At 48.0% G+C, this 12,904-nt stretch overlaps 4 protein-coding genes across 4 annotated transcripts; 2 read left to right on the top strand and 2 right to left on the bottom strand.

Moving 5' to 3' along the window:
* Window positions 1–931: 931 nt before the first annotated feature.
* On the bottom strand, window positions 932–2,183 carry F5147DRAFT_714981 (Glyoxalase/Bleomycin resistance protein/Dihydroxybiphenyl dioxygenase). The gene is made up of 6 exons (XM_041438514.1): window positions 1,951–2,183; window positions 1,836–1,895; window positions 1,756–1,780; window positions 1,594–1,698; window positions 1,318–1,540; window positions 932–1,263 (listed from the first exon to the last, which is right to left on the bottom strand). The coding sequence occupies exons 1-6, from the start codon at window positions 2,071–2,073 to the stop codon at window positions 1,224–1,226; spliced, it is 576 nt and encodes a 191-aa protein (XP_041288568.1). The 5' UTR covers window positions 2,074–2,183; the 3' UTR covers window positions 932–1,223.
* Window positions 2,184–2,259: 76 nt separating this feature from the next.
* F5147DRAFT_714976 (methyltransferase domain-containing protein) lies at window positions 2,260–4,080 on the bottom strand. The gene is made up of 6 exons (XM_041438513.1): window positions 3,550–4,080; window positions 3,456–3,487; window positions 3,257–3,388; window positions 3,116–3,204; window positions 2,651–3,061; window positions 2,260–2,600 (listed from the first exon to the last, which is right to left on the bottom strand). The coding sequence occupies exons 1-6, from the start codon at window positions 3,792–3,794 to the stop codon at window positions 2,529–2,531; spliced, it is 981 nt and encodes a 326-aa protein (XP_041288567.1). The 5' UTR covers window positions 3,795–4,080; the 3' UTR covers window positions 2,260–2,528.
* Window positions 4,081–5,495: 1,415 nt separating this feature from the next.
* Window positions 5,496–7,175, top strand: F5147DRAFT_714975 (ribosomal protein S2, flavodoxin-like domain-containing protein). Its single transcript, XM_041438512.1, has 4 exons — window positions 5,496–5,648; window positions 5,812–5,954; window positions 6,035–6,673; window positions 6,727–7,175. Exons 2-4 carry the CDS (start codon window positions 5,819–5,821, stop codon window positions 6,831–6,833), a joined length of 882 nt encoding a protein of 293 aa, XP_041288566.1. The 5' UTR covers window positions 5,496–5,648; window positions 5,812–5,818; the 3' UTR covers window positions 6,834–7,175.
* Window positions 7,176–8,791: 1,616 nt separating this feature from the next.
* On the top strand, window positions 8,792–10,876 carry F5147DRAFT_617995 (glycoside hydrolase family 18 protein). The gene is made up of 5 exons (XM_041432564.1): window positions 8,792–9,287; window positions 9,355–9,442; window positions 9,495–9,640; window positions 9,694–10,351; window positions 10,406–10,876. Exons 1-5 carry the CDS (start codon window positions 9,052–9,054, stop codon window positions 10,577–10,579), a joined length of 1,302 nt encoding a protein of 433 aa, XP_041288565.1. The 5' UTR covers window positions 8,792–9,051; the 3' UTR covers window positions 10,580–10,876.
* Window positions 10,877–12,904: the final 2,028 nt, after the last annotated feature.

Genomic DNA, 12,904 nt, shown 5'->3' with positions numbered 1-12,904 from the left:
TCGTTGCTACATCTCTGCCACGCCTGTCGACACTGGTGCAGAGGACCTTCGGCCTACAAATTGCAGGAAAGACATTAACATGACGCGAGTATCCTGGATTTTGATGACATGACACACCTGCACGGCGGGTAGTGTGGTTTGAGGCCAAATCGATACTGCCAATTTGCAGTGGCCATCCGCGAGGTCAAATTAGCCGGTATAAAGTTTACACATCTCTCTGTCATATTTTCATCTCGATCTATCGTTCCCCTTCGAACTTGCATTTCGCACCAAGTTCTTGTTGCGCAGTCAATTGAACTTACAGGAATGAATCATGTTTCCGCTTTCACATCGGTGCAGCATGGCCTTTGGCACTGACGTACGAGTTACTGGTGATTTGTAGAGTTGATCAACGCACTGTCAGGAAAACATGGTAGAGTGGAGTAATTTTCGTTCGATTGGGGAGTGCTAGATAAGGACACAGTGAATACCATTACCGTGTAGATCAGCCTACGACGCAGCGTCAGTGACTCTTACTCCTGCTGAATCGCCATAGACGATCGACTGCCAACTGATTCAATGCATTATGATCGCGGTGGCAGGTGCTCACGTACAGGACACTGCAGACATGCCGCCTGACCACTTCGTTCAAGTGCCAGGCTGGCTCAATCACTTCACCTGAAGGTATCGGACGGAGTCCCGTGGCAAATTGCATTTTGGACCTTGGTCGCTACGATCCTCCTACCGACAGTAACATGCGCCCAACCCTATGCAACCAGAATTTCTCAGAATTCCGCCAGCGAGCCTTGGCGACAATGAGTCGAGTTTCTGACCAAGTTGGAGCCGAGGGAGGCAATGATTGATGCAGCTTAGAAGATGCATTCGCAGGATTCTTTACTAGTATCCCGTGCTCTGATACTCACGTTCCTCAGATGCTGATGGGCCTTATCGAGGGAGCATGATCGATGATGATTCTGGAATCTACTAGGTACTGTCAGGGGCGTAGTCGTGAGCCTTCAAATTTCAGGTTCGAAACTCCTTGTCCGCCCAGCGGTCTTGGACAAGCAGAGTCGAACACCGCACTGTGATGAGTTGCCTTTGGATACTTATCGATCGCCGATAGTATGCAACTCCAAGGCGTGATTTGAAAGTCTATGGACACATACTTTCAAGATGAGTGCTAGGGATACAACTTGAATTTATCAACTCGACTACCAGTGCTTCAATTCGTCCAACAGCGTTCTCTACAAGCTCAAGGACTGAGGAACAACCTCCACCCAGTAGCTAAGGCATCACAGTGAGCGAAACGATGTCAAGGACATCAGTAGAAAAACACACCCATCGGGATCCAAGATGAAGGCAATGTGCCTCATCTTACCATCGGTGAGACGCTTCTTGAAGGGAACCCCGAGGCTTTCAAAACGTGCACATGCCTCCTCGATATTGTTCACGGTGATAGCGATGTGGCCAAAACCCCTACCAGGTTCGGAATTGCCATTGGCATAGCCTTGGAAGTTTGGGTCGGACTCGGTGCCGTGGTTGTGAGTGAGCTCGAGGATGCCTGATACATATGTGCATGTGAGATAACGCCTGATAGGAGGCAAGTTTACTTACCCTCGCGGTTGAAACGAGCTTTAGCCTTCTGCTCAGCTGGGAGCGAGGCGATCCCGTCGTAATTATAGGCAAGGAAGTAAAGGGTGAAGTCACCCATGTTTTGCTCTGTTGCATATGTTCCGTGGTATACTCATCGACACGAGGATGTGAAGTCCATCTCACCAGAAACAAGGTCCATGCCGAGGGTCTCGACAAGTAGTACTTAGTTAATCTGGCTGCACTATCATAGCAGGATAGCTTACATCCATGTAGAAAGGTAAGGACAACTTCGGGTCCTTGATACGAATCATGGTGTGGTTAAACTACGATATCTCGAGTTAGTTTTCATCCTACTAATAAAGGGTTACATTGCCTCACCTTGAAGCTCTCTGTCGCAGCGGTGCGAGGCATGGTGGCTAGAGTCGTGGAGTGGAAAGTGCGTTGAAGAGTAGGAGCCCGTCTGGCTTGGAAGGCGTTCAGAAGAAAGCGGTTCAGACTCATCACGATTAAATACGAGAAAGGGGATCGTCTGACTAAGTCACAAGGCCGGAAGTTGGCCTATTTTATATGTATTTTGTTCCGCAAGGCGAACGCGGTCCCCGACTCGGAACTGGGATTCCGTCACTAAACTTGTCGATTGTTAATTTAGTCGCATCATGGATTCCACTAAATCAGGGCATTTGCTTAGGGGTATATCAGGAAGGCACCAGCACTAACGTTACTGCGAGGTAAATCTTGGGCTTGATGGTTTCATTTATCGATATACATAGTAACAAACGAGTGGTCTCTGGATCCGTTTGAGGCTAAGGCACCTGCAGTAAGGGAAAAACGGAGTAAATATCGACGTAATTGATATTGTCCATGATCAGGAGCAATAAATGTTTAATACAGTATAAAGGAGCGATGCAACATGTCCGATTTTGATAAATAAAGAATCCGTCCGACCTGCAGACTTTTTAGCCGGATCGCGGAGAGGAGGGCTGGTTGGACACCAGCTCATGATCACCGCGAATATTAATGAAAGAATACTGAAAGCGCCTCAGTACAGATACACTGATATCGACGTAACAATACACACCTCTATAAGGTCTGGACGAACGCCTCTGACAAGGTTTACGTAGACAAGATTTGGCTCAGAGAAGAATGGCCTCAAGCCAGCAGCTTCCAGCTTTTCCCACCACCCGAGGAACTTCGGGAAGTCGTTCCAAGCACTGCCCGGGAACACGTGCACTTCAAGCTGAAGTTGGCCAAAAGGGAGCGGTTCACCATGGAAAGAGTCGATGAACGTTGACAATGAATCAAATTCATTGCCCTCGATGTCAACTTTGAGGATATCGATGAAATCGTGTCCATTCCGGTCCATGAGAGTACGAAGAGTATACATTTTTGGGTCGTCAGCTGCGCTGTGCTTGTCTTCAGGCCCGAGTGCGTACGAGAAAAAGTGAGAGCGTGATTTCAAATCCCTATCTTGTTCAATCTCAGGACCGAACTGCATAACGGGTACGTCAATTCAAGTAGACTAACGCTGAGAGAACAAACTTACGGAACGGACGCTGAAATCGTAGCCATAAACCTGACAACCAGGCGCCGCTTTCATAAGATCCGCTTCGAAAGACGACTCGCCATTAACCCCTAATCAGTAATCAGTAATCATTATGATCCGATGGGCGAAAAATCATCGCACCGAAAGAATAGATATTGCATTGGCGTTTTGGAGCTATGCGTTCTAGTCCACAGACCCATTTACCTCCATCACCCATGATCCCAATACGCTCGACACGATGAGGGCATCTAAATGACGGCAGAAAGAAGTCCCCTGCGAACACGATGACATATGAGCCCTAGCTCCACCGCCACGTGCTTCTATGAGCGGAATTACTCACAGAGCGTGTAAAACTCGCCATGCGAGGGGAATCTGTCAAGGGGCGAATATAAATTGACTGTCGTCAGAGTCCCATGAGATATTTGCGAACTCACGGGTCAACCTTTTCCGGTGTTGGTCCCCATTTTTTAATGAGCTGCTGTCGTCGCTGCACGATTTCTTCATAATGCGTCTCTTCCAGCGCAAAGACCTCTGCAAGCGCGGCGTCCCCAGATTTGCTGAAGGCCATCGAGCGGACTGAGCTAAAAGATGCCGAGTCACTCGCAAACATGACCAACGAAATGAAAATTAATATGAGAAGGGCGACCGTAAATCGGGGGTGGCGTGCATAGAGTACCATGATGGTGTTGAAACCGAGAAACTTGAAGGAGTGTCGCGTGGAAGGGTACTATATAGATTCAAATTGTACAGCCACAGGCAGGTAATCACCCGGATTCCTGGCGTTGCTGCCAAGACTCAGTTACTATTGGTGTGGAGCTCACACTGTCACTAGGTCGTGTGAGCCTTGCGGCTGGCCAGCCTCCAGTCATAACTTGGAGTACGTTTATCCCAGTGAGCTAGAAACATGGAACTATAGTGACACTCGACTACCTCTTAATGACAAATTTCAACATGCCAGCATAAATTGTTTACCCAGAATATGGACTCTGTGTACCAAGTGAAGTTTACTCATGAAGAGACTGGTGCCAGATTGCAATCACTCCAAGACTCATCTTCGGAACATACTCAGGCTTAGATTAGATCTTAGGTTGCCGCAGCTCGGTTCTGCGGATCGAATCGAACTACTTGTTGTTCGGGTTCGGGATCGACAGAATCGTGAACCTGTTCCAACCATAATCGATCACAAGACAAATGAATGTATGTTACGAGCTACAAGCCTCTCGGTTAAATATTTGGTAACATACAGTTGTATATGAAGTACCAATACGCTGGCACCTGGTAAATTTGTCTCCCTCTCACATGATGGACCAGTGTGCGGCCAGTGTTGACAATTCACTCCAAGATGCCTGCAATAGAATATAGTTATTCACCTACACAAAAAATTGACTTACCTTCAATTACTTCTCCATCTTCGACGTTATGTTTGCTTTGCCTCCCTCAATAGGACTATTGCACGCTCACTGTGAATTTCTTAGATTTGATGCTATTCGCCACCCAATGAGTCGTATCGCACTTCAATTTTTGCCTATTCGAGGGTCTTCCATATGGTGTGAACGCTCACAGACACGAAACGGTTCGCTCGCCTTCAAGTTCTCCCGAAGAACTTGAGTAACATCCAAACTGTCAAGGACACTCACGAGAAGGAGTGGAGGCATCAAAAGACGAAGTGGGCTGCTCGGCAGACTGCACAGAACAGGCGCTTGATGGATGATGCAACGCGGGAAGCGCAGAAGCATAATTCAAAATAGTAATTTCGAAGTTGCAAACTGAACACAACTGCATAGAACGGTCCATCACTGAACCGATAGTCTAGGACCGGGTCCAGAACTGCATGCCTAGCTAGGTTCGAGTTCAAGTTCAGGTAAGGTGTGCTCAAACCGGACCTGAACCGGACTACGGCGACTTTAAGACTGTCCGCTTCCAGTGAGAAAGTGGCCAACCGGAGTCAGACAAAAACCAACGTGTTTTCGGGAAGTTGACCTTCAAGTCCGGATATATTGCTAACCTCCTAAGAGAAAACCTTTTTCGTTGAACCTGTGCATGGCTGGCGAGGGTAACGGTGGTGATAGTACTCACCTCATCTTATAAGGGTTTCTCTCGCAAAGTGACAGAAATGATGGGTCCTGACCAGTCGGTTGTGACTCCTGACGTGGACACTGATCGGCTTACATGCGCTATAACACTTCAGAATGATTGACGCGTGTCGTTTGTAAAAATCCGACTCCGAGTCTTGAAGATACAATGTTCGTCAAGGTCCTCGTAGGCTCGAGGAGTATCCTTTTACGTCCGAGTTGACCACCATAAGACTAGACTCGACGTTGAAAACGATGAAACATAGTTCGTGGAAAAGCAGCGACAGGATTCAACAAGTGACCAATAACACGGCGTGGGAAGAATGCGGTAGTTACCGAGCGGACTGTCCAAACATACTACCTCTAAACACTGTCGAGGGAGCATAGCGAGCTCAAAGGAATCGAAAGCCCTCAGCCAAACGTCGTAGCAAGTCGACGTCCAGCACAAAACTACGCTTACGGTATGTTTGAACATCCCATCGTTCTAATTTGCGCAGTTTTCATTGGCGGATCGGGTGGATTGACTATGTAGAAGGTGGATGGATGTATTGGTGGAATATACGGGCTATATAGGAAATCATCTCAAACGACGAACATTATACTGATCTCTACTACTGTGTCCAGGCCCATCATGTCGTCAAAACTTCCCTCCGTCCTCAGCGCAACTGACGAGGAAATTCAACTCCTCCTGGCAGCGCAATGTCACATCGGCACAAAAAACTGCGATAAGCAGATGGAGCCTTATGTTTGGAAGCGCCGCGTTGACGGTTAGTCCGCCCTCAAAGTCATGTTCACGCCTCTCATGCACAAATTCCATTTACGCTGTCTTGAATTCTTGTGCGCACAGGCATTCACATTCTTAACATTGGCAAGACCTGGGAGAAGCTTGTCTTTGCCGCACGAGTGATCGCCGCTGTCGAGAACCCCAACGACGTCTGTGTCATCTCTGCTCGCCCCTACGGACACCGTGCAGTCCTCAAATTTGCTGCCAACACTGGTGCACAAGCCATTGCCGGCCGTTTCACCCCCGGTTCCTTCACGAACTACATCACCCGCTCTTTCAAAGAGCCCCGTCTCATTGTCGTCACCGATCCTCGCGTTGACCACCAGGCGATTCGCGAGGCATCGTATGTTAACATCCCCGTCATTGCTCTTTGCGACACGGATGCACCTCTCAAGTTCGTTGACGTTGCCATCCCCACGAACAACAAGACTCGTCATTCGATTGGTTTGATTTGGTGGTTGCTCGCACGGGAGGTGTTGAGGCTCCGTGGGACGATCCCTCGCACTCCTGATGGGTGGAATGTGATGGTTGACATGTTCTTCTACCGCGACCCTGAAGAAGTGGAGAGGCAACAACAGGAGGAAGCACAGGCTAAGCTTGCCGCTGCCGAGCCAGAGGCCCAGGGTGGCCTGTCGGAGTGGGATGCCCCATCCGCTCCTCAGCCAGGCTCGATCAACCCTGCTCTTGTCGCCCAAGACGGTGGTGAGTACAGGTGCCGTGCCGGGATGATACCTACATTTACCAATGTGTTTCAGGTGCTCTCGACTGGGCAGCAGATGCTGCACCTACCACCGATTGGTCAGCGGAGCCTGCTTCAGGTGGATGGGGAGCAGAACCCACCACTACTAGCGGGTGGGATTAGGCGTCGTACGCGATATAATTCTCGATGTGCATGTTTTGCTTCCTCTCCATTTACATTGTCTGCGACTTTTGACATGCAAAATATGACATCATGGTCTCTCTCCCTTATGTGCTCGGGTGGTGTATATGATCATCATATTTTAAGCGTGAATTTCACCCCAATGCTCATGGTTTTATGGTATCAGTGAGTTTCTAGGTGTTCACATTCGCATACCCGCTGTGTTATGTGCTTCGCAAGAGCAAAACCGTTATATCGAGGCTGGATAAGTAGTTGTACCTGCAATCCCTGATACCTATGTTATTTTCGTTCAAACTTCACAGAATTGGATGCATTTGCAGTTACGCCCCCAGGTCCGAAAAAAGGAGATTTCCTATAGGGCGAGCTTCGTTAAATTTTGCGATTCCTGAACATCCTTATATCTCAGAAAATCAAATAAAGTTAACGATATGCATATACATGTGTACAGAAAATTCGTATGATACGAATAGAAATCCATCAGACAGACGCTCGACTCGCTGGCTCCGGTTCACTAAACTGCAAGCAGTCGCGCGAAGCACAGAACCAAACGTCCTCGAAACCCCACGTAAACGCGAAGCTATGTTCTCTGTCGAACGAGAGAGTGCTATTGTCATCGAGTGGATTTGAAGAATGTGGCATGTGTAAACATGCGAGACTCGAGTTAGTTTCTATAAAATAGATCCTAGCTGAGTATGTTCTAAGGAATTCATTATTTGCGTGCAAGGTTTATATATCTTTTTGGCCTGGCCCGTGCGCGACACTCTCACGGCTCCTGAAAGTTATGTGTTGACTTGACGTGATACTTCGCATTAACCTCATGCGTGGCATTGCGTGCATTGTGCAACTCCTTCACTTATTCATCGACCAGCAGCAATTAGTCGTGATTTTTCTTACAATACTCTGACGTGAGGGTAGTTGACTGCCTGATTCTAGTCAACTTAGTATGGGGCATACAACTTGAAGTCGGTTTCGTGGTGCGATTGTATTATTTACTTCATCTACAGACTACAGACACGATGATTTATATAGTGGTGAAAATAGCCTCAATGACAGCTTAAGACTGTTCTTTTACCCAACTGCACGCAGCGAGGACACCATCCGAACGTGCCTGTGACGCGCGCGGATGCTGAGCGCTGAATGGGCTCGGAGGGCGGGATCGAAATATTCTGTTCCCAGCACACTTGCGTGCACCTCTATCCCGTTTCGCGACCACTACAACGCCGTCCTTTAGGACGGACTGGTCCCCTCTGCTCCTCTTCGATTACTACCTGAGGCTTTGCTCCGATTCAATAAGTATTACCTACTGTCTATTTGTCCGTATGACCGGTTTCAGTCCGATCTTCCCGACTGTTCCACGATGTTACCATTATTTTCGGCAGTCGTCCTCGTGGCACTATTCAATGAAATGCCGACATCACTATGATGCGCACAACCGAGATGACCGTCATGTCGGGGACTTATCTCCGCTGTACACGGTAAACAGTGATTTTTTTTGCCACGTCCTGCACAATGCACAGTGCAGCCTGCCATGTGAATTTAAATTAGTCTCCATAAGCAGAAGTCGTACGTTCCTTCATTCTTGTGTTTTGAATTCAGCATTTCTTCAGTGATCCCTCCTTCAAAAGTACACGGTCACACATCTCGTTGCCTTTGACGTACTGAATGCAAGCATCATCAGCTGTTCCTGGCTGGTACCAGGGATCCTTGATGAGTTGTTTTGTTTTAGCAAACTGATAGCGATCTTGTCAAACACGTACAAATATCAGTCGCCGTCATTCCGAGTCGGTGGGTGAACCGAGTGCATACTAACAGATGCTGACGCTGTTCCTCAGGCAATGTTATGAGATGAATTTTGGACCGATGCGCTGGTAATTCTGCATAGATCATTGTCATATATCTTACGCTATGAAGTTGCTATTTTCTGGAACCTCATAGATCGCCGCATACTGTGGTCGAACGGCTTCGAACGGCCGTCCTTTCTCGAAACCAAATTGCAATAACCGAGGACCGCTTCCCTGGTACAGAGTCACACGTACCGCAAGATCGCAATTGATGCCAGTCTTCATATTTGCAACCACATATATTGGCCGTTTGGCTCCCAACGCAACAACCTCTGAATTCTGGTTTCACTCATATGTTGGAAACGCTATAAGATGTCACCACGATTACAATTCCACCTCAGTCTCTCAAGTCTCTCGTCATGCTATCCACCCTCATTTTACCTCTTTTTGCCCTGTCTGCTGTAAGCGCCAGGTTCACCGCTCACTCCATTGCTTCCCGTCCCGTCGTTGCCCATTCCAATGCCGCCCGTTCCGTTGCCGCCCATTCCACCAAACCCGTCGCAGCAGCTTGGTATGCCGGATGGCACGCTACTGAGGGATTTCCGCTCTCTTCAATTGCCTGGGAGAAGTACAACACAATGTACTACTCATTTGCGTAAGTCACCTGTCTCGCCAATAAACTTTGATGAGGTGATTAACGCAATCATGTTTGTTTCTCTTAGTGAGACCACTCAGACTGTCACCAGTCTGAGCCTGGCAGGCTCTGATGGTGAGCTGCTCCCTCAGTTCGTCTCCGAGGCCCATGCACATGTGAGGAAATAAGAATTTACGCTCCTACAATTAATGCCTAACCCACGCGTAGGGTGTTGAGGCCCATATTGCTATCGGAGGCTGGACTGGGAGTATTTGGTTCTCTTCCAATCTTGCCACCGCCGAAAACCGGACGGCATTTGTCAAGACTGTGACAGAATTTGTTTCACATTACAACCTCGATGGTGTCCAGTTTGAGTAGGTCAATTCTTGTGACACAGACGCCATGCGCTGAACCTTTTTTCTAACAGCTGGGAGTACCCAAACCATCAGGGAATTGGCTGCAACACCCTTAGCGCCAATGACACGACAAATTTCCTCTCATTCCTCCAAGAGCTTCGCCAAAATCCAGTAGCAAAAAAACTCACCCTCTCCGCCGCCGTGTCTCTCGCACCCTTCGATGACGCTACCGGAAATCCTTCTACTGACGTCAGTGGGTTTGCGAAGGTACTCGATTACATCGCTCTGATGAACTACGACGTCTGGGGCTCTTGGCTCCCGAATGTGGGCCCAAACTCCCCATTGAACGACACCTGCGCTGCGTCTGCGAAACAACAGGGCTCTGCTGTTTCTGCAGTCAAGGCTTGGACGGACGCAGGGATGCCAGCCAGCCAGATCGTGCTCGGCGTTCCTACCTATGGTCACTCGTTCACCGTCGCACCCTCTGACGCCTTCGCACCTGTCAGTGGTAAATCGGGGAAGCAACTGGCTGCATATCCCTCCTTTAACGCCTCGAACCAGCCCTTGGGTGATACATGGGATAATGCCGGTTCTGTTGATGCCTGCGGTGTCTACGAGGGCTCAGGTGGCACTTTCAACTTCTGGGGCCTCATCGATAACGGTTTCCTCACCAAAGAAGGCAAGCCCGCTGATGGCATCTACTATAGATATGACACCTGCAGTCAGACGGTGAATATGTTTTTCCACCCTGAAGGAGGAGTGCTCATTTCATTGCTTTGACAGCCGTATGTTTACAATGAGTCTAAACAAGTCATGATCTCCTTTGACAACGCCGAGTCGTATGCTGCCAAGGGCAAGTATATCAAGAACGCTGGACTACACGGTTTCGCGATGTGGGAAGCCGGTGGTGATTACAACAACATGCTCCTCGACTCTATCATCAGTGCTGCTAGATGATAGATACGTCGTCGTCGTTTAAGGGCCGGGGCAACCCTACCGAATCACACTCGTTAGTATAGCACTACTTACCTTGCATTTTTTATTGTTATTAGGCTCGTTGCCAGAAAAAACGGATAAAGCATTCCCTTTATTCGCGGCACCGCTGCATCATTGGCTGCAACGCCTTTATCCTCTCGTTTTTCCACTTACAACCGCCTTACAGTGTCTATATAATAGTTGACTTGTTTATATAAATTAGTTTTCGAGTGACACATTCTAGAAGTAAATATTCACCCTCCGAGCATTCACGTGAAAATATAAAGAGGCATGAGCATAACTTAAATCAGGCAAGTTAAGCTTTAAAATTTAAGTCCTAGATAACAACAGACATGGGCAAGTAGCTGAAAGGGCTGCGCATAGTAGTATTGTGAAACAGAACACATGCTGAAGCGCTGACCAGCCGTTGTTCAAAAAGACATCTCCAAATGGATAGTACTAGTACATCATTGTGTATATATAGACACGTATGCTACTAGATTATATATAGGATTTGAGGGGTACAGATCAGATAATATCATCTGATCTGTACCTCTCAAATCCTATACACTCATCCACTTTACTCGCTGTCCGATTGTGTCTTAGTGTCGGTCGTCGATAGCGACGTCCTTACAGTAGAATAGTCAGGTGCTGAGCGACTAAATGCCCTTGCTGTGCGTGGTGGATTTAAAGGGCGGACACGCCTCTTGACACCTCCATGCACATCAATAGAACGGAGCAGGGAGTCGGCCCAGGCTGGAGATAGCAAAGATCGATCCACGTTGTGATCCCAACCGTCTGACTTGGAGACATCTCGAGCTGCGGAAGTGCACACAGCGCACTGTGAGGACCTGTGTGTTTAGTGTTGATTATGAGTCTCATGATGGTGATACAGTACATATCCTAATAATGCATAAATAAATAAAATACAAACAAATCACTAGAAAATCAATCTTTGGCACCAAAAATTATACATTAACAGCAATATATGGACCAAGCTCATTTCTACGAATGGATGACTTGGTGCGTCTCGAAAAGATTGGATCCTGATTTGTTATAATTTTTTATGCATTATGCATTATCAGGATATGTACTGTAGTTGGGTTTGGGATGATAACGAAATCACGCTGCGAAAATAAACCGTATCATCGGGCCGTAAACGCGACGCGTTTTCTAGCTCCGCCAAGAAACGCGTTGACCATATACGAACGCGTCTCCACGTGACTCATATACTCTTGACTGTTTACTGCCATGTCCTCCACATATATGTGGTCGATCTCTCCTCCTCCAAACCTTCCGGCAAAGCTTCGGAGGAAAAGTTCCTCAACCTCTATAAACGCGTCATCGTTATTCGAGCCGGATGACAATGATCTAGACTTTCCGTCACCCGTGACATCTCCGTTACCCTCGTCCTCACCGCTTTCGACGCCGATATACTCTTCTCCTCCAAATAATATCGCCACTCGTTATTCACACTCGCATTCACAATTTCATAGTTCATGTGAAGAATCTCACTCAGAGTTTGATGATATCCTGGGTTCACCAACGCCCTTCTATCATCGAGGTCGCACTTCCAAGTATATGACCCACCAGCATGTCTCCGACAAGTACGGAAGTTACCTTGACAGTGAAGATGAGATAGCGGATTCTGAGCCTTGTCATAGTGATGACTTACTCGCTTGGCTTGGCCCCCCGCGTTCTCCGGCACGTGATGTCCGGGAAGACCTTGGGTACGACCCCGAAAACATGGATATTCATTTACGCCGGACATACTTTGCTACGTCTTCCGAACGTGGTCGCTGGCAGAACAGTCCAGTCATACCTCGAATGTACAACGTCAAGTCATTTACGTCCAGTCCAATACGCCCCCACAGGGGGCATTCAACCCCTGTGAAAAGCATTACTCGGGACGCGAAGTCCCCTTTGTTGGAATTCCGTAACTTTGTCCGCAGGCAATCGACGAGCGGAGTAAAGGACGATCCTTCTAGCTCCCCGTTCCTTGCAGCCAGTGACAGCAATGATATCGAGGACTATCGTAGTCTTTCGCCCCTTCCTCCGTCATCTCCACCTACTTCCCCGATGTCACTAGCACTGTCGCACCCAGACGATTGTGCCTTAATCGATGATGATATGGTCCTCAACGATGATTGCAATTCAACTCACGTGAGTTCGTTATTTCGGTATCTCAACCGTTTCCTTGCGATTGAACATGTATGCGCATGTTGTGTAGTCTGATGCCAAGCAACAAAACATCCATTCTTTAAACGTCACGCCACGTGACATTTCTACTTTCGAGTCCGAGGCACC

This window comes from Suillus discolor (genome assembly GCF_016758755.1).
Source record: "Suillus discolor strain FC423 chromosome Unknown F5147scaffold_65, whole genome shotgun sequence".
Taxonomy (NCBI): domain Eukaryota; kingdom Fungi; phylum Basidiomycota; class Agaricomycetes; order Boletales; family Suillaceae; genus Suillus; species Suillus discolor.
The sequence above is the reverse complement of the archived record's forward strand: the minus strand, read 5'-3'. Positions and strand labels throughout refer to the sequence as shown.

Bases quoted from the DNA above. Each gene is read 5' to 3' on its own strand.
- F5147DRAFT_714981 (XM_041438514.1), bottom strand. From the start codon at position 2,073: ATGAGTCTGAACCGCTTTCTTCTGAACGCCTTCCAAGCCAGACGGGCT. The intron at 1,699-1,755 runs GTGAGATGGACT...CATATGCAACAG, and splicing joins CGGCATGGACCTTGTTTCTG to AGCAAAACATGGGTGACTTC. The intron at 1,264-1,317 runs GTGTGTTTTTCT...GTGATGCCTTAG, and splicing joins TTCATCTTGGATCCCGATGG to CTACTGGGTGGAGGTTGTTC.
- F5147DRAFT_617995 (XM_041432564.1), top strand. From the start codon at position 9,052: ATGCTATCCACCCTCATTTTACCTCTTTTTGCCCTGTCTGCTGTAAGC. The intron at 9,443-9,494 runs GTGAGGAAATAA...ACCCACGCGTAG, and splicing joins TCTCCGAGGCCCATGCACAT to GGTGTTGAGGCCCATATTGC. The intron at 10,352-10,405 runs GTGAATATGTTT...TTGCTTTGACAG, and splicing joins ATGACACCTGCAGTCAGACG to CCGTATGTTTACAATGAGTC.
- F5147DRAFT_714976 (XM_041438513.1), bottom strand. From the start codon at position 3,794: ATGGTACTCTATGCACGCCACCCCCGATTTACGGTCGCCCTTCTCATA. The intron at 3,389-3,455 runs GTGAGTAATTCC...TCGTGTTCGCAG, and splicing joins TGGCGAGTTTTACACGCTCT to GGGACTTCTTTCTGCCGTCA. The intron at 3,205-3,256 runs GTGCGATGATTT...ATTACTGATTAG, and splicing joins ATGCAATATCTATTCTTTCG to GGGTTAATGGCGAGTCGTCT.
- F5147DRAFT_714975 (XM_041438512.1), top strand. From the start codon at position 5,819: ATGTCGTCAAAACTTCCCTCCGTCCTCAGCGCAACTGACGAGGAAATT. The intron at 5,955-6,034 runs GTTAGTCCGCCC...TTGTGCGCACAG, and splicing joins TTGGAAGCGCCGCGTTGACG to GCATTCACATTCTTAACATT. The intron at 6,674-6,726 runs GTGAGTACAGGT...AATGTGTTTCAG, and splicing joins TCTTGTCGCCCAAGACGGTG to GTGCTCTCGACTGGGCAGCA.